The 22634-nt window shown below is 38.3% G+C and overlaps 1 protein-coding gene across 1 annotated transcript in view; it reads right to left on the minus strand.

Annotated features, from left to right (window-relative positions):
- Positions 1-22634, minus strand: part of KCNQ5 (potassium voltage-gated channel subfamily Q member 5) — an 83278-nt gene that overhangs the window by 52703 nt on the left and 7941 nt on the right. The window contains exon 2 of the mRNA XM_008637609.2: positions 13864-13990. Coding sequence (XP_008635831.1) covers positions 13864-13981 — 118 coding nt within the window. The 5' untranslated portion in view covers positions 13982-13990. The remainder of the gene's footprint in view (positions 1-13863; positions 13991-22634) is intronic.

The raw sequence follows: 22634 nt of genomic DNA on the forward strand, positions 1-22634 counted from the left end.
GTTGGGCCCTGCTCTGAGGTATATGAGCGCAGCCTCGTCCAGTGGAAGGTGTCCCTGCCTATGGCAGGGGGCTGGAACTAGATGTTGTTCCTTTCAACCCAAACTGTTCTGTGATTCTATGGTTATTAGGAAATGTAATCAATGATGATCTCTCATCTGCTCAAAGCTCATGCACATGCTCAAACTAATACACAAACCTGCATCATCTTTCTCTTTTTCATATTCTTCAAAGGAAGAATATGTTTATAGGAGCTTTGCCTGCTGCCTGCATTTAATGCTAATATGTTGAAACATCTTTCCCTTCTAAATAGAAATGATACTTTCAGACAATACAGGTTAAATGAATCTTGAGATTTTTTTCTTCTGAATAGAAAAATGAACAATATTTAATCATTTTTGGATCATCACTAGATCAAAATAGTGTTTGCTATAAATTCACAGAAAATGCTCAGAGTTCACACATTCTTATTAAGAATAGGTAGGAAACTTCAATGGCTCCAGTTACAGAGCAGTACAGAGAGGCAACAAAGTAGGACATGAGTAGGGTATATCTGCCCCCAAAATTGCAGAAATAAGCAGAAAATCTCAAGAGGTTGTTTTATCTAGCCTGCAGCTGTATTAACTCACAAAGGAAATTAACTGGGCAATTGTATGACTGAATCTAAGCTACCCTTAGGCTGTCCTTCTAAGGTCTAATTTTGAGCTGGAGTTATTATCCATGACCCAGAGAAAAGGCACAGCTTGTAGTGGTCATTTCTGAATAGTTCTCAGGACAGTTCATTATCTTCAATTTCAAAGTTACTTTTAGAAAAACCCCAGCACTATGATTCTGTGGTGTTACAGAGACACTGTGCTCCACAAAGGGCATGAACCAGCTTTGATATCAGCTCCATCTGCTTACCATGGCACAGGTCATGCACACGTATGGCGGCACTGTGAGCAATTATTCTCACTTGCTGAGTAGTTGAAAGAGCTTTTAATTGAGATTTGCAACAACCACTACATAGAAACAATTAACAGCTTTCTATTCTGAGTCGCTAAGGGGTTAGTGGTGGTAGGGAGGAATGACCAGCATTTTAGTTTTTCTGATATCTCTTTGGATATCAGTCCTTTCGGTCCTTATTGCTATTCTCATAACTCTCTTCAATTTGCCGACAATAATCTCTACAGCTGGCTGGTCAGGACCAAAGGGTATCATCTAATCAATGTAGAAATGTACTTTGAATTTTAATCAGACACTACAACACAAAGTTAACAAAACACACATTCCAGACCACTGTACATGAGCACATCACACTATAGAAATATAATAACAAAAATATATTCAATGGGGTTTCTCCTAAACTGATATAAATTGGCAATTTAAAGCAGTTTAAGATAAAGCCTGATGACAGACATTGGACTTCAGACATACATCAGTACATGAAAATAAGGTTGCTTTTTTCAGATTCCTAAAAGAGAAGGTCTGTTTACACAAACTTGACTATTGTAAGAGAAGCCTTTTTGAGCAGCCTAGTAACATATTGAGCATTGGTGTACTTCATGGTTTTTGGGCTAGCTAAAAAAAAACAAGAAGAAAAGAAAAAGACCTTCATAGAGTTTAAGGCTCTGAATACCCTAATAGAGGGGTATTCAGCGAGGGATATAATTGTATAACTATTCCTTGAGCACTTGTTGAGAAAGATCATGGGACAGAAAAGGTAATTTCATTGTAAGTGGCTAAAAAACTGCTTTTATCTTGAAAAAAGGGATTAATCACTTCCCTCTACCAGTTCAGGAGGGCAAAGAATAAAAAACATGAATAGAATATGCTGCAACAGTTATATTGAAAAGGGGAAAATGTAATGTTTTTACCAGGGGTAGTTCCTTTGCTCTGTGAATGTTCCCTTACTATAAAATTAGTGGGATATTTCACATAATTGTGACAGAAAAATTTGGTCAAATATGGGCTGAACTTACAGTGACCTTACATAAGTATTTACCCCAGAAACAAAGAATTTTAAATATCTTTACCTGGAATTACATCTCTGAACAGAGAGATGAATGATATTACCATATTTAGAAAGATGATGTGTTATCATGTTTTGTAAATTATCTCATTGGAAGAAGCAGAACTATGTTATCAGCAAAGTAAAAGTCAGCATGTGCAAGATAGACAAAATCTGAAAACTGGCTTTTTCAAGACTACTCTGGAGACATGCAGCCTTCTGAGGTCACCTGAATCCACCCTCAAATGATATTCTCAAGCATTATTTTCTGCCTATACCCCCCCTTCAAAAAGCAATTTAATAGCACCCATTGAACTATATCACCTGAACATCTCTAGCGTAACTTGGGAGAGGCAGGAAGTTGAGTTCTGTACCTCCCACAAGAAGCTGAGCAGAATTACATCTACAAGGCCTCAATTTTAGAGAGAAAAAAAGCATGAACACCACCATCAACAACAAAACACCACCAAAGCAATATGAGATAATCTGAGTTGGGCACATTCTAAAAATAATGATGCTCAGGATCTTGGGTCCTGGCAAAGTTTGCTTTCAGCTCTGTCTGAATATAACTTTTCTTTCTGGGCAGGGATCAGATCTCTGCTCAGATGCCAGACAGGTTATGATTAATCGTCACCTACTAGTAAAAGTAATTGGCAGGATATCTTCAGGAAATTCTTGGGATGGATGATGCTGTTTGATTTTTGCAGATGTTGTTGTCACTCCGGCCAAAAGGTCTTTGTGTTTTCAAATGTGTAACACCATCTGGATGGAAATCATCTTAATTGTCATTACAGGCAAAACAAGGTTGTGATTTCGCTTCCTTTTTTAATCTTTTTGTAAGATGCAAAACAACATGGTATTTTTAGAGGTAGGAAAGTGAGCTGGTTTTGCTTATCAAGATAATTCACAGAGATAAACATGGATGAGTGTGAAAATTGACTTTTATTGCTGTTGAAAAACAGGAAGATAGTAATGTATGGTAGTGGCACATACAAGAGAAAGAAGTTCTACAGAAATATGTAATACTGTCTAGGCACTGAAGTGGAATAAAAAAAATCCAGAGGTTAATACCTCATCTCTACTTAATTTTTTTTGTTTGTTTGTAACAGTGGAAAATGGCTACATTAGTCACTGCCTTCCATTTTAAGGAGTCCACTAAAACTGATCTGTGAATAGAAACTTGGATTTTTCTTATTATCAGCTAAGCAATATCCCAGGGAAGAAATCAAATAGATGAATCACCTTGAACCCTTCTTTCCCTTTCTAGTTTTTATTTGCAATATATAGGAATCATCTGAATAAGCAAACTATTTTAATGTGAAATGAAAGTAACCTCCTGGAAATATAGACAACCTTTTTCTGGAATAAATGTTATTTTTATATAACTGAAGTGGGTCCACTTAGAAAAAACAACTCACCGAAACATAAAGCTATCTTTTCTAGCAAAGAGAGAACTGGAAACAAGTCAAAGACTCTTATTAGGAAAGCTAATCAAATACAACAAAAGTTAACTTGGTACTCAAAAAAATTTCTGAAACAGAAGGAAAAGGATAAGGCAATACTGGATAATTTTTAGATGGGAAAACTAAATATTCCCTTTTTAAATTGTGGACTAATGAAGATGAGTAAGATTTTTCTTTTGTAATTTAAAAAAGTTTTATAATAAAATCCTAATTCCATGCCCAGTAATGGATCAACCAGTGCTACTCACTACTGTGTCAGTGTATTAAAAGTATATGTACCCTGTTCCTGTGTAAAAGTAGCATATTGTCAGACCATGACAGCAAAAACATTAAAATAATGTCATTTAACCTTCTGCTTAGACAGCCAAAATATTTCTCTATGGCCTGAGAACCACAGTAGCTCAACAAGCACTGAATTTTAAACTGTAGCTATGATTGCCATATTTTATTTAGTCCAGATAAGAATAACAACATTAATGGGAACATTTCACCTGTTGTACTGTTCGCAATTATAGTTCATGGCCCTGTTGAGCACACAATCTTTCTATGGACTGAATAAATCCTCAGCAAACATCTTTATGTTGTTAGCAGCTGGCTCAATAACTCATAAAAATCTAAGGGCCTCCTGCAAGTTAAGATTAAGTTCAATTGCAAGCCTTTCATGGAGTTATACTTTATTAGCGTTTTCCAATAATTGATCTTTAACATAATTCATATGTACCTGCCAGAAGGAATAAAGCAGTATTTATTCAGTACCAGTTTTATTTGGCTTTAAGACAGGCTGACAGAAGCATTTAAAACTGTATCTTTGACCTAGTACTTACCAACCCAATTTTTGTTCAGCCTAAGAAAAAAACTGAGAGTAACACATGCAGATTCTTTCCATAAATCTTCACTTATTCTGTCCAGAAATAGTTTTGTGCCTTGAAAGCACTGGAAAACAAGGTTTGCTAATCACTTACTATGTCTGTATGTTCCTGGATGGCAGTAGACCTTAGTGAAAAGGGCTATTGCAGTGGAGAGAAAAACAGCTGAAAATTTCTGGACAGAAAGGCAACAGGATGGATAGCCAGACACACATACACCCCTGATGAGTAAAGAGGCTCATTACATCAGGCTGTAAGAAAACCACAAGGTTATCGGCAAGAAAAAAACAAAATAGCTACAGCATGGCAAGACTTGTATATGGAGAAAGGGCTGAATAATTTAGGAGTGGTTAGTCAGAAGACAAATATGAGATGGCAGATAGAGGTATGCAAACTAGTGGAAGATAAGAAGGCCTGTTGGATGCCTCCTATTTACCCTTTCTTATAAAAGTGAGATCAAAAGACAATTTAAATTTGATAAAAAAAATACAAGATGCAATTGACTTGTAAAGTTCATTGCTCTGAGGTATAAAGGAATAACTGGGGGAAATTAAAGAAAAGTTTAGATGTTTTCCCCTGACTTGTTGGAATTAGATTTTTCAGGTGATTCAAATTCTTGTGTGAGTCAGCCACTGATTACTCAATGTGTGATTGGCTATTTTGGGCTACAGGTATTAACACCATCATTAGGGGTCTCTGGCACTAGTCAGCAAGTGGAAAGACACCAACCAGGACTCCTACATGACCCAGCCCTGCAAGGAAGCACTGCTGTGTCCGTGCTGGATCCTTGCAGCCATAATGGGAAGAATCTATGGGCAGGAGCGTGCACTTTCATGGCCTTTTCATCATACTCTAAAACCTTTGGCAGGGACAGGTGGGCAGGGGGTCTGGAAGTGTTCGTCTGACGCATTCCCAGATTGTGGATAAAGTGAAGGCGATACAGTGGCATGGGAGTGGAAAGGCCAAAAAAAAGTGGGAACAGAAAAATCCATGGTGTGTAGGTGAAAATGGATGGGTGGAAACTGACAAGTAAAGATGCTGAAATGATCAGGGAGAGAAAAACCTGTCTCTGAGGGAGACAAAGCCTGTTTGTAGGTGGAGAGGGAAGAGACAGTATTGAAAATCTGCTCTCAAATTCACACACTGGTGGGCAAACAGAAGGTATCCAGTATCTAGCTGAGTTATCTAATGCAGATGTTGAAGGCAGCAACATGGGTCCCTCAGTGTCGGCTGAAAGAGTTCCTACATTCAGTTTTCTGAGCCTCCCTTCAGAGGCAAAAACCTCTTCCTGCTGCCTAAAAGCAGAACTTGCATTTCTAACCTATACAGCTATTTTGGATGTCTGCGTAATCAGTGAGTGCCTCTTGGGACTCCTTTGTTTCTGTAAATACAGAGTTTATTCAGATTACATACAGAACCAGACATCTCCAGTCACTCTTTACCCTCAGCTGCTACCCCACCTGCAATTTGTGTGTGAGTAGCCTAAGAGGGACCACTGTGCCAGTAAGAAGGTTTATATAATTTGGAGAACACTGATGTGGGGCATCTTGCACAACCACACTTGAGACTTCCTGATGTGGGAGACATGAAGAAAGAAATAGAAGCTCTGTTCAGTGCTTGTCAGAAAGGAAAAACCCCATAATCTGGTATCACTCTCACAAACCAAATAGAGGCAATCTCAAAATGAGATCTTAAATACAGTAGATTATGTCATTCTGTGTGACAACTTCTCCAATCTGCCTTGTGACGTTTTCATCACAGATGAAACAATCTCCAGCATGGGGGTCACATGAATAGACTGGGCTGGCAAAGGGGAGCCCCAGGAATTAAAGAGCTTTTGCCTTTGCCTTGGCTGCTGCCCAGGTGGTCACATACATGCATTGGGGCACCAGTACTACACAAGGGTGAAAGTGAGTGGCTTCCTTTACACGACTTAGGAGCTTTTGTAGGTTGATGTAAAATGGATCTGATGGTCACCTTCCTTGCATCTGTATTGACAGCAATATCAACTATTACCAAAGGACAAAGCTCAATTTTGAGAGCTATCAGCACAGGCTTAAAGATAAAAAATGTAATTTTTCTTTAATGGGAGACAACAGGTAAATGGGTGCCTGGTGCTTAAGTGCTAGGGATGGGAGGAAATTAAAATGTGCAGAACATGCCCAACTTGCCATCTAGAAATATGCAAATATTTCTACTTAGCCTTATTAAACTTGTGATATAAATACTGTAACTCTGTTACACAGTGTAACAATATTGTTACGTTGTCAAATCCTTACTAACTGCTGTATTTAACATAGCAGGTGTAAAAAGGAGGAATTAAAAATCTGTATTTTCTCTCTTGTACACAAGTGTTTTCCTAATGTAGCAGTTGAAGTGTAACCATTTGAGACATGATCATGAAAATAGGGATTTCCTGCAACTCTCACCGGACTACTATGCCCATCAGTCACTTCAGCAGTGCTGGGGGCAATATGCAGCTCTCTGAAGGGACACAGAAGAATGGAAACATCTGTGGAAGCTGCATTTCTTCAAGCTTTGTGATCACTAATAAGCTAGTGGCAAGGCTGGATGAAGACACCTGGCAATCAATTTGATTATATTGAGTGTAACAGTGGGCAAAGCGTCTGTTTTAAACTGTCAGCATTGACAGTTAAAAAATTAAAGCTGAGTAGATACCAGAAAACTGCATATGAAGAAACAAACACTATCTCTAAAGCAACTGAAAATGTCTATGTTTCTAAACAATAATACAGTCAAGCAAAATGAAACTACTGTTCTTAGCCAACTGCACCAACAACCCCTTTCTTGGAGACCTCCCTCATACAGAGGTGACTTGAAGAGAAATAAACTAGTGTTCAGCAAAGAGAGCAAAAAAATCACAACATTCAGCAGTTACAAGAAAGATAATTATAAACTAAAAGAAGCAAAGAGATGGAAATGTGAAATAGCAGCATGTCGCCTGATCATATGCTGCAGGGTGAATAAAAAAGGAACTGTTATCTCTGCAAAAGAGTTGGTGAAAGTGTACTTAATACAGGTAATCCTGAACGAGGTAGTTTCCCACAATACAATATCTAGAGATGCATAGAGACTGGACATTAGGAGGCATTTATTTATGGAGCAGGTGTTCAAACATGGAAACAGGCTTCCTAGAGAAGCAGTCAATGCCCCTTGAATGTAAGCGTTTAAGAGGCTTTTGGACAATGTCCTTAACAACATGCTCAGACTTTTGGTCAGCCATGCTGACATGGTAACATGCTGACAAAGCCCCCCTGAGTAATTATGGGCATGTTAGTAAAATAGAAGACACACTGAAAGTGGCTTTTGAAGTAAAGCAGTGCAGCAAGCCAGGGGTGTCACAGTCCTGAATGCCAATGGCATTCATGTAATGACTTTAAGTAATGGGCAGTTGCAAAAGCCCAAATAACGAACTCCTAGTCTAATAGGATTCTTTTGGGCTAATATGAAAATGTTCCTAATGTATCTAGATTTCTGCCTGGAGAGCATAATTCACTGTTCCAAAAGCAGAACTTGTACAAAGCAACAATTCTTCTCAAAGAGAAGCTACAGGAAAGAGCTGACAATGATCTGAAATGGGAGTTACAAAGAATATCACACACCGAAGCAGCCGATCTGCAGCACAATATCTGGCAAGAAGCCAAGAAAGCTGAGAATTTTATTGCATATCAATTACACTCTGACATATTGTTCACATCATCAAAAAATATAATTTTTTGTTAGACGATAAGAATGATAAAATTTGAAAAATAAACCATTTTACTACTTTTGAGACTCCATACACTGAAGTAGGCAGATAAATGAATTTGGCACAATCCTGCCTACCTCTAACTTCCACACCAGTGTTTATATTAATAACTACTTAATTTTGAATTGGCAAACTTACACATATTTATGGTATCTGAGAAACTATGTTGTCCATGAATATGATGAGAATTCAGCATAGTATGGCAGGATATGAACATCAAAACAAATAAAGGCAGACTATTAAAAGAAAAGTATTTTTCTAAGCACCTTCATATTCTGGGTATCTCTAGCAGCAACAAGTTTAAAGCCAGTCCCTAAAAAATGTGAGCAAAACTGAACATATGAATACTATAACCAGAAAATGTTGACTGCTGCTTGGTGTGTCAGTTGCTTCCCTCCTTATCATACATTTCCAAGTCACAGCTCATAAACAGCACTGGAAGTTCTATGACACACTTTCATATTACATAATATTTTATAATACATAGAATTTAATATCTATTATTATTATTATCATCATTATCATCATTATCCTTATCATTATACTACAATGTATTTTCTGAGATTCAAATATGAGAGATAAATAATAATTTGAAAGACTTCTTAAATCATATACAGAACCTGGGTGAGGATGGACAGGGAGCCTCATTATTTCTAAATAATTTCTAAACAATTTGACTGTGATATTTGACTTTAGGACACTTTCCTAAAAAAAGGGAGCTGAATTAGCAGTTACTAAACATTTTAGTGGAGGTACTGAGTTATATTAGTCTTGTTCAAAATGGATAACTACCTCATGCTTAAGAAAAGATCTTTTATAGCCTTCTAATGCAGGAATTCTATTATTACAAATAAATTCTTTTAAATAAAATGTCACTGTCTTTTAACAGCCTTTGTATCACAAACTTGTCTCTTTATTCCTCATATCCCAGGCTGCCCAATTCATGGTAGTAGCTCCTCTACTCTACGTCACAAACACAATAGTGACTCTAGAGTAAAATCAAAAAACCATGGCATGGACAAACACAGGCTGCTGAATTCTCTAGCTCATACCAGAAAGAAACTTCAATGTGAACTGCATCGTACCAAACTAGATTTCTTTTGAACAGCAGACACACAACTTCTAGAAAGAGGAGACCAGAGACTGAAGTCTTTAATCCCAGCAAATGTTACCTTACTCAGCAGCAAGGGTAGTAGTCAGCAAAAGTAAATATGAAAGGATAATGCCCATAGATTATATTAAGCAGACATTTTTCCTACACATTTCTAAAAACTTCATTGCCAGAACTGTAAAACATGAAGGTATGCCACTAAATACTAATTTTAAAAATCTACATTTTTTGGGACAAATCTAGACTAAAGAGCACCTCTGTTCATCGCACAGAATTATGGCTGCTGAAATTTTTGGTTTTTGTTTCTTTTTTGTTTGAAGCCTAATACTGCTGCTACTGCTACTGCTACTGCTACTGCTACTACTACTACTATCAGAGTATTTTCTGGAGTGAAGTGGGCAGGGTGTTTCTAAGATAAGTTCAAGTTCAGCTGGCAGGAGATCCCCAAACGTGAAATTTGCTGTAACTTTTTTTTTCTGGGTTTTATAATGAGATGTGATGTGAGATATGTCTTCTTGGTCAAGGATATACTTAATTACAGACCATCTCTGGGTTATTTAGAGTTCAAATTACACTGGAAAGGGGCTGTTTATATTGTTTATCACAAGCAGCAGATTTACTATCTGTCTGTATTTAAACTATACAATGTGTCTAAATACCAAGGTGACAGACACACAACGTGCCATTACACAAATATATTGAAGTAATTCAAATTAAATGCTCAGAAGATCTTGTAACACACTAGATATGGATTTGTTTATAAAGGTTTGACAAAAGTACCACATGATGGTTCATTACAACTCTAATTAATGAAAAATAGATCCAGTAATAAGCAACAGTCGCTGCTATCACTTAATGCTCTGAAACAAGGTTTACCAGCCATGAAGTTCAAGGGCCTGATTACAGATAATGGACTTAAGCTTCCTGTTGGGAATTTGCTCATTCTGCAGGCTCAACAGAATTTGAACTTTTGACATTTCCATCATGCTGTAGCTTGACTAGAGGTGAAATAGAAGCAGCTGTGGTGAAACTGCTAATGGACTAACTGAAATATATGAAATCTTTCACTTGGCTGGACCACCAGGAAGTCTAGTTCCCCTGGAGAAATGTAATATTACTAGAAGTAGGCTCAAATTTAAAGTGAAAAAATTCTGAAATAGGGGTTTCCACCCCCAACTTTAAATTGAATAAAGTTTAGGCACTAGAGTCAGGAGTGTGCTCTGGAGGCCAGGAGGGCCAGCCCTGTCCTGAGGAGCATCAGGCACAGCATCCCCAGCTGGGCAAGGGAGGGGATTGTCCCGCTCTGCTCTGCACTGGGGCTGCCTCACCTCGAGTGCTGGGGGCAGTTTTGGGTGCCACAATGTTAGAAAGACATTAAACTGTTAGAAAGTGTCCAAAGGAGGGCAACAAAGATGGTGAAGGGTCTTGAGGGGAAGCCGTGTGAGGAGCAGCTGAGGGCACTTGGTCTGTTCAGCCTGGAGGAGACTGAGGGGAGACCTCACTGCAGTTACAACTTCTTCATGAGAGGAAGAGGAGGGACAGACACTGATCTCCTCTCTGTGGTGACCAGTGACAGGACTGAGAGAATGGCCTGAAATTGTGTCAGGGGAGGTTTAGGTTGGATATCAGGAAAAGGTTCTTTACCCAGAGGGTGTTTGGGCACTGGAACAGGTTCCCCAGGGAAGTGATCACAGCCCCAAACCTGACAGAGTTCAAGAAGTGTTTGGACAATGCTCTCAGGCACATGGTGTGACTCTCAGGGGTGCTCCTGTGCAGGGCCAGGAGTTGAACTTTGATGATCCCTGTGGGTCATCTCAGAATATTCTATGATTCTATGTCTAAAATTCACTTGCTCTTGTTGGGCCTTCTCACATAGGAGTCCCTAAGTCTCTTCCAGAGTCAGTGGAGAGGAAGAAGTTTCTTGGACAGCTCAGCAGACTTCAGACATGAAGGTGAGACCAGCAGCATCTTACTCTTTCGATCCAGAGTATTTTATTTATTATTCCTAACTATTTTTACAGTGTCCCAAGTGGAGGCTGCCCTCACAGACTGAGATTTCACTGTGGTGGTAAATCCTCTACACATAGGAGAGTGGCCAGAAGTTTAATTTTGTGAGGTCACATACCACCATCTGGGAGCCCATTGCCAGAGGAAGGACAATGGACTCTTCATTTATTTCAGTGTCCCCAAATGGCTTGACAGGGAGTGGATGCCTTATATCTTCCCAGTTAGACATGCTCTCTTTTATTTTGTGGATGTTCAGGGAGCTAAGGCACAGGCATCAAGTTCTTCCTGGTTGTCAGCATCCCTGGTCTCCAGAGGCTCCAGGGAGAAGTTAGAATCTGGACTGCTTGGATTGCTGCTCTTCTGAGCAACACAACACAGCAACACTGTTATGCAGTGCTAACAGCCAAGCTTCGGAGTGATATACCTGTGACATTTAGGATTTGCAGGGGTATGTACATATTTAAGTACCTTACATGCCTATAAGGATGTGTTACTATGCCCTTTATATTATGTAAACCAGCTCATATACAATCAGAGGAAATGAGGGATGTCAGGTAACATGGGACAAAACACAAAGCAAGGTTTAATACTACACTGTTATTCCCATTTTCACAGAAATAAACAAGGGTACAAAACTGTCAAATAATTTGATAGATGTAATTACTAACCTGATAGCACACAGCAATGCTTGATGAACTAATTTGTCAGAGCAGTGACATTGTAGGCACACTAACATAAGCACAGAGCTTTGGCCCTGAATAAAACTTCTCCGGTTATTAGGTCATTAATGGAAAAAATAAAGGCTGTCTAAATGTGACCCTTGAGGCAATCCTCAAATTTGTTATTTCTAGCCCTTAGGCCATTGCCCTATGTGATTTGTGTTTAATCACAAAAAAATAATCAGGGAAAAGATCTGCTGGAGATATATAGCAAATTTAATTAATAGTAAACAGACTAAATCTTCTAAAATATTATTGTTCCACTGTAACAATAAACGGAAATAATAATTGAATGGATGACTTAGGAAATAATTAACAGTAATAGGCCCAAACTGGTCACATGCACTTAAGGAGGCTTTAGCAGTGATTTCATTGAGTTCTCCCTGAAGCCATCCTTTCTCCACGCTGAACACACCCAGGTCTCTCAGCCTCTCCTCACAGGGCAACAGCACTGATCAACTTGATGGCTTCACTGAACTCACTCCAGTTTATTAAGGTCTTTCAGGTATGGTGTTGGAGGGGGAAAATGGGGTGCAGTATCTTGGATGTGGTCTAATGAGCGATGAGTAAAGGGAGATAATAATCTACTGATTGTGCTCTGGCTAACACAGCCTTCTGACCTCTGCTGCTGCCTCATACTTTGCCATGACTGCAAAGCCAAGGTGTCAGGCAAATAATTAATTTGAGTAGCAAGAGCTGCAAGATGATTTGGTTTTTCCTCAAAAGATCAAATCTAGAGAGATGCTGAACATCAGAAACTCCCTTCTGGGATGCTAAAGTCCAGAAATGGACCAAAGCCGATCAATAGAAGAAGAGACATGCAGAACAGTCAATGGCAAGAAATTAAAGCTATTGGTTTACTTTCCAGAAGCTACAGAACAAAGTTTCCTTTCCATCCAGTGAACCAGCATAGGAAGGCATTGTATGTAAGTAGACAAGCAATAGACTGTTGTCTACTAATTAATTCCACTCGCAAGTGGTAGGATTCCTAGGGGGATAGAAAAGATGCTTTTAGGGCCAGAAACTGCTTACATAAACATAGATGAAACGAGAAGAGCAGGTGAATTTCAGAGAAAGAAGGAAATACCATAATCAAGTGAAGTAACCCATCCCCCTACAGGGTGATCTGTGCCAGAAGACCTGCCTGAACTATTTCACCAACAGTAGGAGGGTAGCTATGAGTAGTTTTACGGGAAATGTGGAAATCTATACCACACCTCCTGTGAGTTATCAGATGAATTTGATCTTTGACTTCTGCCTTTATTGGGAAACTGTTTTCCTGCAGATCCCTTTTCAAAATAGGGTTTTGACTGGTCATGAGTTTATTAACCATTCTCACAGACAAATTCTAGAGCAAAGAAGGGGAGGAATAGTCTCTTGAAATAGATGTAGAAGAAAAAATGAAGAAGATGCTGTATCTTATGCTAGTGTCACTGCAGAGCTGATATGTGGACTGTCGTGCAGAGAACAGCAAAACAGGAAGCAGAAATGTTGTCAGAAGATGTCTCTAGGGAGGTTTTCAAACTCCTTGTAGTGTCTGATCACAGAGGTTAAACAAGGAGAACACGATATATACACATATGTACATGACATCTATGTATGTATGTACAAGACGTAGTGTATCCATTAAAAGCATGCAACTCCTCTGGTCTTCAGTAAGATCAGCTCTCAACCCCTCATTTGTCCAATATATAGGCCAGCTGTATGAGATTCATAGGAAAATGTCTTTTGGAGAACATAAGAAATGTGGACTGACTGGTTTTTAGGGATATAATGATTTATATCTAAAGAAACCCTGGGCAGATGAGAGTTGGCACACAGCTATTCTGGACTTAAAGCTGGTTGATGTAAACAGAGTCTGACTCCAATAGTTTTCATTCAGAAACAAAACAGGTGGGTGAAGGTGTTTATCTTAAAATAACTAGATCTGGGACACTCACCTATTACACAGAATGGTTTCCTCGCAAAGCGCAGTCTTCCTTGCCATCCTCGGTATCGACAACAGCATCCAGCAGACCAGATACGAATAATAAATTCCAAACCAAAGACAACAATCATGACAAATTCCTAGAAATGGCAAATAAGAAAAATGCCTGTTACAGATAACCAGCACTTGAACATCAGGAAAGTTGTCACTACTGTTTGTGTCTAGCAATCCACCTTGGGCATCTGAACATCCCAAGCCAAACTTGGGATCCTGCTCCCCCGGGTGGTTACACATCTGCAAGCAGCACACAGTCCTTAGAGCTTCACAGTGAATGGTCTAAGCCTAACCTGAATAGCATCAAGTATCAGCTAAGATTGGCTGCTGAATATGAAACACCGAAGAACTGAATAATACACAAAAATATTAGAGCAAAGTACTCTAAGACTTTGGATATTGAGCATCAGAGCACAGGTAATTTATACAGCTAGAGAAAAATGTTCCATATCCACATCCATAAAATTAGTTCTTAGTTTAAAAGCTAAAAGTTTTGTGAGATATATTCTCATTGTTGCAATATACAGGTGAAGTAACTGAGATTATGAGTTTGGGAAATCAATTTGTTCCCATCAGTAGGTTAAGGTACATGCAAGTGTAATTACATACAATGGGTATGTAACTGCTTGTAAGGCAATGAATGAATACCCACCCTAGGCATAACTTTCCCTGGACAACCTGTGAATGAAAGCATTTAGAAATTTTGCCTTGCTTGTTTGGCCTGCTTTTCTTTCACATTGGAACCTTCTTTAAGACTGTCTATTTTAATAGCATCAACCTGTATTTATGCAATTTTTATTCCAAGCAAGTTTTCTTTACAACAGTGAGGTCAACAGAGTTGCAGTGATAGAGCTTGGAGCACAATTCAGCTCCATACCCTAAGGAAATCTGCAGCTCAATGATATGCAGTGATATAGTGCATACACACTGTATGGAATTATAAACTTAGATACTTTTCTGGAATACCATCACAAAGTTATGAAATGATAAAATAACAATTTGTATGTTCACAAAAGGAGAAAAGTACTTGATGGAGTTCCTTAAACAGCCCATCAAGAAGAAAAGGACGGAAGTTGTGTTTTATTTGGCAGCCCAATGTATTTCTTTGTCCAGAAGTAAGTTGTTCCTTGTCAGCCAATTAATTTGTTATTCCTGCAGGATGAGGACTAGTGTGGTACTGGTGAAAAAGCACTGCAAATGAATTAAATAGAGGAATATTTGCAAGGGTAGGGTTGACCTAATATTGACTTTTCCCCAATAAATATTTTGCATGTTTTTAGACTGTGAGACCCTACAACTCTACAAGCCAATAAGGCTGTAAATATCATATGTGTCAACTCAGGCAATAATTTACCTGAACAAATGATATTATTAATGTTTTGCCATATAATGGTGCTTTACTAAATTACAGTTAGTGGCAGTACATTGAAACATTGTGGACTTAATTGCTTTTGCTGTCATAGAACAATTTGAAAACATAGTATTCCTTCCTAAACGTGTCAGCTTCTGTAACTACATTACACTGAAAGCACTTTTAGAGATTTCTTCAGTGTCTTTATTTTTGGTTTTGTAAATCCCATACTGAATGCCTTAGTCACAAAAACAGAATAAGATCCCTCTGCTAAAACGTGGCTGAAGAAATGCCACATTTTTTATTAGAAAAGAACACATGGAAAAATGAGTGTGATTGTTTAAAGTTTTCTTTTTATTCCACTACAAGAAACTTCAGCTTAATTCCATGGGCAGTGTTATTGCACAACTTCAGAAAGGATTATGTACAAAACTGAAAAAGTTCCACATATAGTAACAATAATTCCTAAGAGTTGGCTACCCTGTGGTACATTTCCTTGTAGGAAATTCTGTGTAGGCCAAGAATAAAATGGACAAGAAGCCAACTGGAAAAAAACGAAGAATAAGTACTTTAGTTATTTAACTACCACTTTTACAGTGGTAGTTAAATCATGAATTGTCAAATCTGGTTTACACATTTTTAGAGGATGCCTCTGAATTTATGAGGGTTGATGGCAGGCATCCAGGCCACCCGACATCTGATTCTCCTAAGGAAGTTTCTTCTTTGGGACAGGGTAAAAGATACTGAAGGAAAGGTCTGAGAAGCATGAAAAATTCTTTGCTTGCAATAAAATATTTTTCTTGTTAAAATTTAATCACATTTTACTTGACTAAAGTTTGTTGTTTCCCTGGAAAACATACGGTGAGTACAGATGGGCGATACGCTTTGTAAGCACAGTGAAATTGTCCCAGGCATCTTACTGAAGCTGATCCACACACACAGGAGTGTGTCCTCTCCTGTACTCTAGACCCCAGCAGGGCCTCTGATGGGGAACTGGCAAGGACAGAAAGTACTTAACGATCCTGGAAGGACTAATCCACAGCTTCAAGTCAGTTAAAATAGTATCACAAAACTGCTGGTAGGAGTTGGAAAGAGGTAATTTTTTTTGAAAGTTTACTCTTCTGGTTCCTATCAGTGCTATGCAGTTTTGTATTTATTACCTGTACTATGCTATATGTATTTATTACCTATACTATGTGTGCTATGCTTGCTCAGTGAGACAAGGATGAAAAAAGTTATTGTGTGCTGAAAGCATGTGTCTGAGAGTCTGTGTTCCACATTTTGCCCTTGTGTGGTAGAGACAGAAATCATATTTGTCTTTCACACACAAACACATATACTGAGAAGAGAAACTTCTTGGAGATACATCTGTTTTGGGAGAGAAAAAGAACAAAAGGATATTTTCTCAAATTTTTTTTTTTTGGTGGGTAGGGTAAGAGTGTAAGATTTTTCTTGAGGAAAAAATGTGAAATACATTTTCCTTGAGAAAAAGAGTTACCATTTCTAGAACCATTACAAATTTATGCATGGTTATATCACCTCATTAACTAAGGTTTCTACTACTTAAACATTTTTTTCTACTACTTAAACAATATAACAACTGTAGTTATATTGAGCTCAAATGCAGTAAATATGTCTCTGTGCACTGGGATGCTAAAAGAACTGCTGCTTTTAAAAATGCTGTATGTGATTTTCTTCCACCCATAGCAAGTTTCTGGAGATTTTAAAGTACAGTGTAACCTTTAATAAAAGAAAATACGTTGAAGAAAATGTAGATGGGGTTTCACACTTATTTTTGCACTTACTGAAATAGTGATGTTTCAAACTGATCCTTATATCCTAGTGACTCCTACTTCCTCAAAGAAAATACGATTTTGAAGGGAACTAATATAAAATATAATAAAGTCTAAAGGGAAAGGATTTTCCAAAAAAAATGAAATGCATTGAAATGGAACTCTTCATAGTAGTACACGTGAGAGCTTTGTTTTATTTTGGATTTGTTCAGGTCAAAACAAGAGAGAGACAAAGATCTCCACACTACTGTGTAAAAAAGTAATGTTTTAGTAGTCAGGGCACTCAGTCAAAATGTAAAGGCAAATCTCTGTCAAGGTTGATACAGGCTGGGGAATGACATTATTTTTTCCTATGGCAGCTGTAAAGTTACAAGGTTCTTAGTCTTCCATGAGCAGAAATTGGAAGGATGCATCCCAGACAAGATCAGGATTTTTATTATTTTATATTTCATTTGGAAGGCTTATTGCAAACTTAAACATAAATCTAGGCTTTGAAATGACTTGAGTTTAGTTCCTTAGCAATTGAAACAGAAGATCAGAACATAATTGGAAAGGTGTGTGATGGAATAAATCATTAGACTTCGTGCTTTGTAGTCTTGCTGAAGAAATGATGCATTCCAAGTATCTCTGTCCTACATATAATATAATGGAACCTCATTAATTTTGAATTACTTAAGAGATATGAGAAACAACATATCAGAATGGGAAAATCTTGCACTGTTTATAAATCTGGCCCTCTTCAAACTTAAGCAAGGCTGTACTTGAACTGATGAGCAAGTTAAGATTTACTGGAAACCTAACCCTTCCCTTTCTAGGTAAAGCAGAGGTGCATTGGCCTTTGCCATTTCATGCTTTTTTCCTATCTTGTTATCCTTTTCCAATCACAACTGCATTTGGCCTTACACCAGAATCACTACAATCTGTCACTTTTTTGGCTATTCAAGCTCTCAGTTAGCATCTCCCAGTAACCGCGATGGCAGACGCCTTGGTGTTTCAGACAGTGGAAAGTTTTTCTTCCTTCTCAAAGCACAGTTCATCCAAACTGAGGAGCTTTTCCTTCTGAAATGTTTCTGCGTATGCAGCTCCAGTTGTCATGGGGAACCATGCACATGCAAGAGAAGCAAGGCTGACACACCTGGGATTACAAGGTTCAGTTGCATTTGGCTAGCAGTGTATTCCTGAAGTTCTTTACATCTGTGTGTGCCTGGGTTGTTACACCACTGGAACAACGAGGGTCACACAAATGGCAGGAAAAGAAAATAAGAGGTCATCCAGAGCAAGGTTTCTGTTTATAAAAGGTCCTGGAGGACTCTAATCAACAGGGTTGATGATTAAGGAAATCAAGGATACTTTGTACAATCCAGCTATGATAAGCACTTTTCCCCCGTTTTTTTTCTTCCTATCCAATTAGGATACATGATTTGTTGAAACTGTTTACGTTAATATGCTTCTCAGGCAGTTTTTAATGATAAGGATTTCCCTAAGCATAACATTTTAATAGCAAAAAAAAGTTTATATAATAGCATTCTTACTCTTTAGCATAACTACATATTAAAACTGAAAATAATTTTCTGTTGATGAATCAGGTGCCTTCACTGTAGATTGTAACTTCAGGGAATTAGATCCATTTTTGCAATAAGAAAATGACCAAAGCTGAGCACTCTGTGCTGGTCTAGGATGCTTCTGGTTATTTTGCAATGTGTAAATGAGCTGAGGCTTGGATATAAGAAATCCACCCACAAGACAATGTCTCTGCTGTTATTTTAATTATATTTCTTGTATGGAAATTGGGATTTTAATTATTCTAAAGGCTAATGAAGTAGCCCAACAAACATGCAGACTGATGTGAGGAGCTTCCTGCCTTGAGCTCATAGGAGAGCTGTGTTTACAAGTGACATTGGTCAGAAGTCTGAGAAATGGACAAGAACAGACCAAATGAATCCTCTGAAATAAGCTTTAGTAGGGCCACGAGTGTTTCCCCTCTGAAGACAACATCTCTGCAGTGTAGCTGCACTGCATATCCTCATCTGGTGTAAACCAGCAAGCCTCACTGCACTAACACAGCAGAACATGAGAAGCAATGTCATCTGATACTGCTTGGGATATATCCCCTCTTCCCTAAAGTCTCATAAACAGGCAAGTCCAGTGTTTCCAAATCAGGGAAGTCCAGTGTTTCCAAATAATTTTGAAAGGAGGGAGAATAAACATGTTCTCATACTTTAATTTATGGCCGACTGGTTTGTCACCAGCTGCTAAAATATCTTTATGGTGACACATGAATACTTGATACTGTCCAAATAGCAATGCTTTATTACTCATCGTCAAAGAGGATGAGATTGTTTTATCATTCAGTTAAACCAAGAACAGAAGACCTCAGCTTATCAACAACATCCGTCTCCTAAGCCAAAAAAAACCCCTCTACTGATTCCAGGTAATAAGCTCTAAAGTTGGGCTGTACACTTTAAAGATATGCCATTGGGACGGAGGGAAAGCACAGTACTGGTCTGTCTCAATGAAACTTGACAAAGGTCTGAGCTTTAAATAGTTATGATGCAGAAGCTGGTGTAGGACTACAGACAATTCTGTTATACTGCCATTTTCCAGATTAGAACAAGCAGGTAAGAATATGTGCATGCTTTATGGTTTAAAATAATAATAAATTTGAACACATTTGTGTTATTCCTGGTTCAGCACTAAAAGGGAGATCTTTGATATAAACAGTTAACAAGCATATCTATGTGTGCATACATACACTTAAGAAACTAATGTTTTAATACTATCCCGCTGCAGTTTAACAGAGGGAGGGACAACCATAAATCCAAAACCATAACCCAGAATAGAACCTATTAGTGGCATATAAATCACAACCAGAAACTTCACTTCAGCTCCCAGTGCAATACACAATGCACATGAAGTGAAATTTGTGCACCTTTTTATCATTTATCAGTTTTATAATGGATGTGATACTTTTAGTGCATTTGATTTTACGTATCATGATTAAGAATTTCCACATAGATTGTACATTAATAGAGGATTATTGAGAAATCAGTTTAGTGCCTTTTACTCAAATACACAGCTACAAATCTATTGATAGAATATTAAAATCCCAGTTATATGCTTAGTCCACCTGTTATATATATGACTTATGCTATCCAACTCCCTTTTAGTTTTTTGTGTTTATACCTGACATGGCACCCAACAGTCATGCTTCTTCTTTATTCCTTTGCAACAGAAAAAAGTGGTGAATTTTTAGTTCAAGTAAAAGTAGTTTTGAATCAGATAGTACAACCCAGCAGCAGAATTACATAGATGCCATTTATTTATGTTTTGCATAATCTCTTATAGAATAAAGACAAGTATTTACCATATCAGACACAATGCACGATTCCTACCACTGAAACTGTGCTAACCTTCCTCAGCATCCTCCGCCTCCCCAGATCAGCTGACTCACTTCACATCACCATCATGGGCCAACAGCTGAGGACCTGCTGGTGCCAGAGGAATGAGTGCCACAGGGCTGCACCGGCCATCATGGTTATTGCAATTACCATGTAGGCAATTTGTACATGTGGGCAAACAGATCCCAAAACTCCTTCTGGTGGACATGGTTCTTCTAGGGACACCCTGCTGATCACTGAACACTCTCTTTCAAACTGGGAAAAGGGCAATGGGAAACACTGACTTCTCCACGTCTATTCTGCTCTTTCCCAGATACTGCATCACCTTTAAATTTTCCAGCCATTTGCACTCACTGCTTTGTGTCATACCATTTGTTTATGTGTCAGGTGCAACTACACATCTAAGAGAATTTCTTAAAGGAGATTATAGCATGAAACTCACATTACAGAATAATTTTCTACTTTTCAAAAATTTTTTACCCTTCTCTGTGCTTATTCAGATTTTCTTCCTCTTTAGTGAGATATCGGCAGTAAATGGTCTAATTTTGGTTTTAAAATTGTCCTTGTATTGCAAACAAAGAAGGTCTGTACAGCTGTACCCAGGCCTTTGCATTTCCTTTGTGATTTCTTCACGCATTTTTTTCTGCTGTAGTCACATTTCTGATGTCACGTTAGAGGCAGACGTTCAAGCACATGTCTCTGTAGCAACACAGATCCAAAATTTTCCATTTGAAATGTCTGTGAAGAATTTTGTATCTTTTCTCTGTCCAAAACAAGTGTAGAACAGGCATCAGAACTCTGAATCTCTTTATGCCCTGGCATCCATATTGATTTTGTATTGATGCAAGGGGTTTAGGCTAATTGTTATGGCTGATCACGTGCATGTGAATTAACTGATAACATCTGCCATGCTGTACTGCAGAGTAGGATGGAATATCCATTCTTTTATTCTTTGGTCTTAGCATCTTTGGAGTTGTTAAATGCTGGAGACTCTGCAAATGATATCGGCAGTGTTCTTTTTAAAATTACTTCTTGCAGTTTCCCAGTTCTCAAAGCTCATTAAGAGAGCTTCCCTAGGTGTTCATCTGTGCCTGTTTTAACCACTGTGAGACCTAAGTGCATCTTGGTTGATATATACTGAAATGTTACCAGTACCAAACATTTTCAGAAAACAACTTTAAGAAAGTGTCTTCTGACAGTTTGTAACTTTTGACAAACTGGTCTTGGTAGCACTGCACCCAATCAGCCAAAATCTTGTTCATGCATTTAGTTTTTAAAAAATGTCACCTCACCAAATATTTCTGCTATTTGGACAAGTATTTGATCACAATATTTTTATTCAGTTCCTTAAGTTTCCTGAAAAAGTTGACTTGGTCCCCTTTTTTTCAGTCAAATAACTAAATTTTGAGAGCCAGTATACCAAGTCTTGTGTTTCACACATCATGCCATTTGCTGACTGTTTTGCAGTTTTTCCTATTACCTTTTTCCTAGGCTTATGGAATTTTGGTCCCTTGGAAAAAGAAAACATACATATATCTTTGTGAGCCATACATTTCCTGAGATCATATCTTCATATGGTACAATCAGCCAATTCCTGTCTGGTTCAGATGTGATACCAAAGTTATTATCCTGTCTATGACATACTACACCCTTTCCTTAGGTACTTCATGGAAGCCCAAAAATCTAAAATGGTCAGTACTTATTTTGCTAATTCACCTTTGTAACTCATCCACAACTCACGGTCCTCAGAACTGAACTTCGTTCCAGTGTGTGTCTGTGTATTTACCATCACCTTCACTTTAAGTGGATTTTAATATTATATGAATGTCTGTTCTGGATTCTTACAGATGTTTTTGTTGTTTGTTTTTGCCTGTATTTCAATACTTATTTCACAGAATCACAAAATCACAGAACAAGCTGAGTTGGAAGGGACCCACAAGGATCATTGAGTCCAACTCTTGGCCCTGCACAGCACCATCCCCAAGAGACACACCATGTGACTGAGAGCATTGTCCAAACACTTCTTGAACTCTGTCAGGTTTGGGGCTGTGATCACTTCCCTGGGGAACCTGTTCCAGTGCCCAAACACCCTCTGGGTAAAGAACCTTTTTCTAATATCCAGCCTAAACCTCCCCTGACTCAGCTTCAGGCCATTCCCTCGGGTCCTGTCACTGTCACCACAGAGAAG

Source organism: Corvus brachyrhynchos, unplaced genomic scaffold, assembly GCF_000691975.1.
Source record: "Corvus brachyrhynchos isolate BGI_N302 unplaced genomic scaffold, ASM69197v1 scaffold136, whole genome shotgun sequence".
Lineage (NCBI taxonomy): Eukaryota > Metazoa > Chordata > Aves > Passeriformes > Corvidae > Corvus > Corvus brachyrhynchos.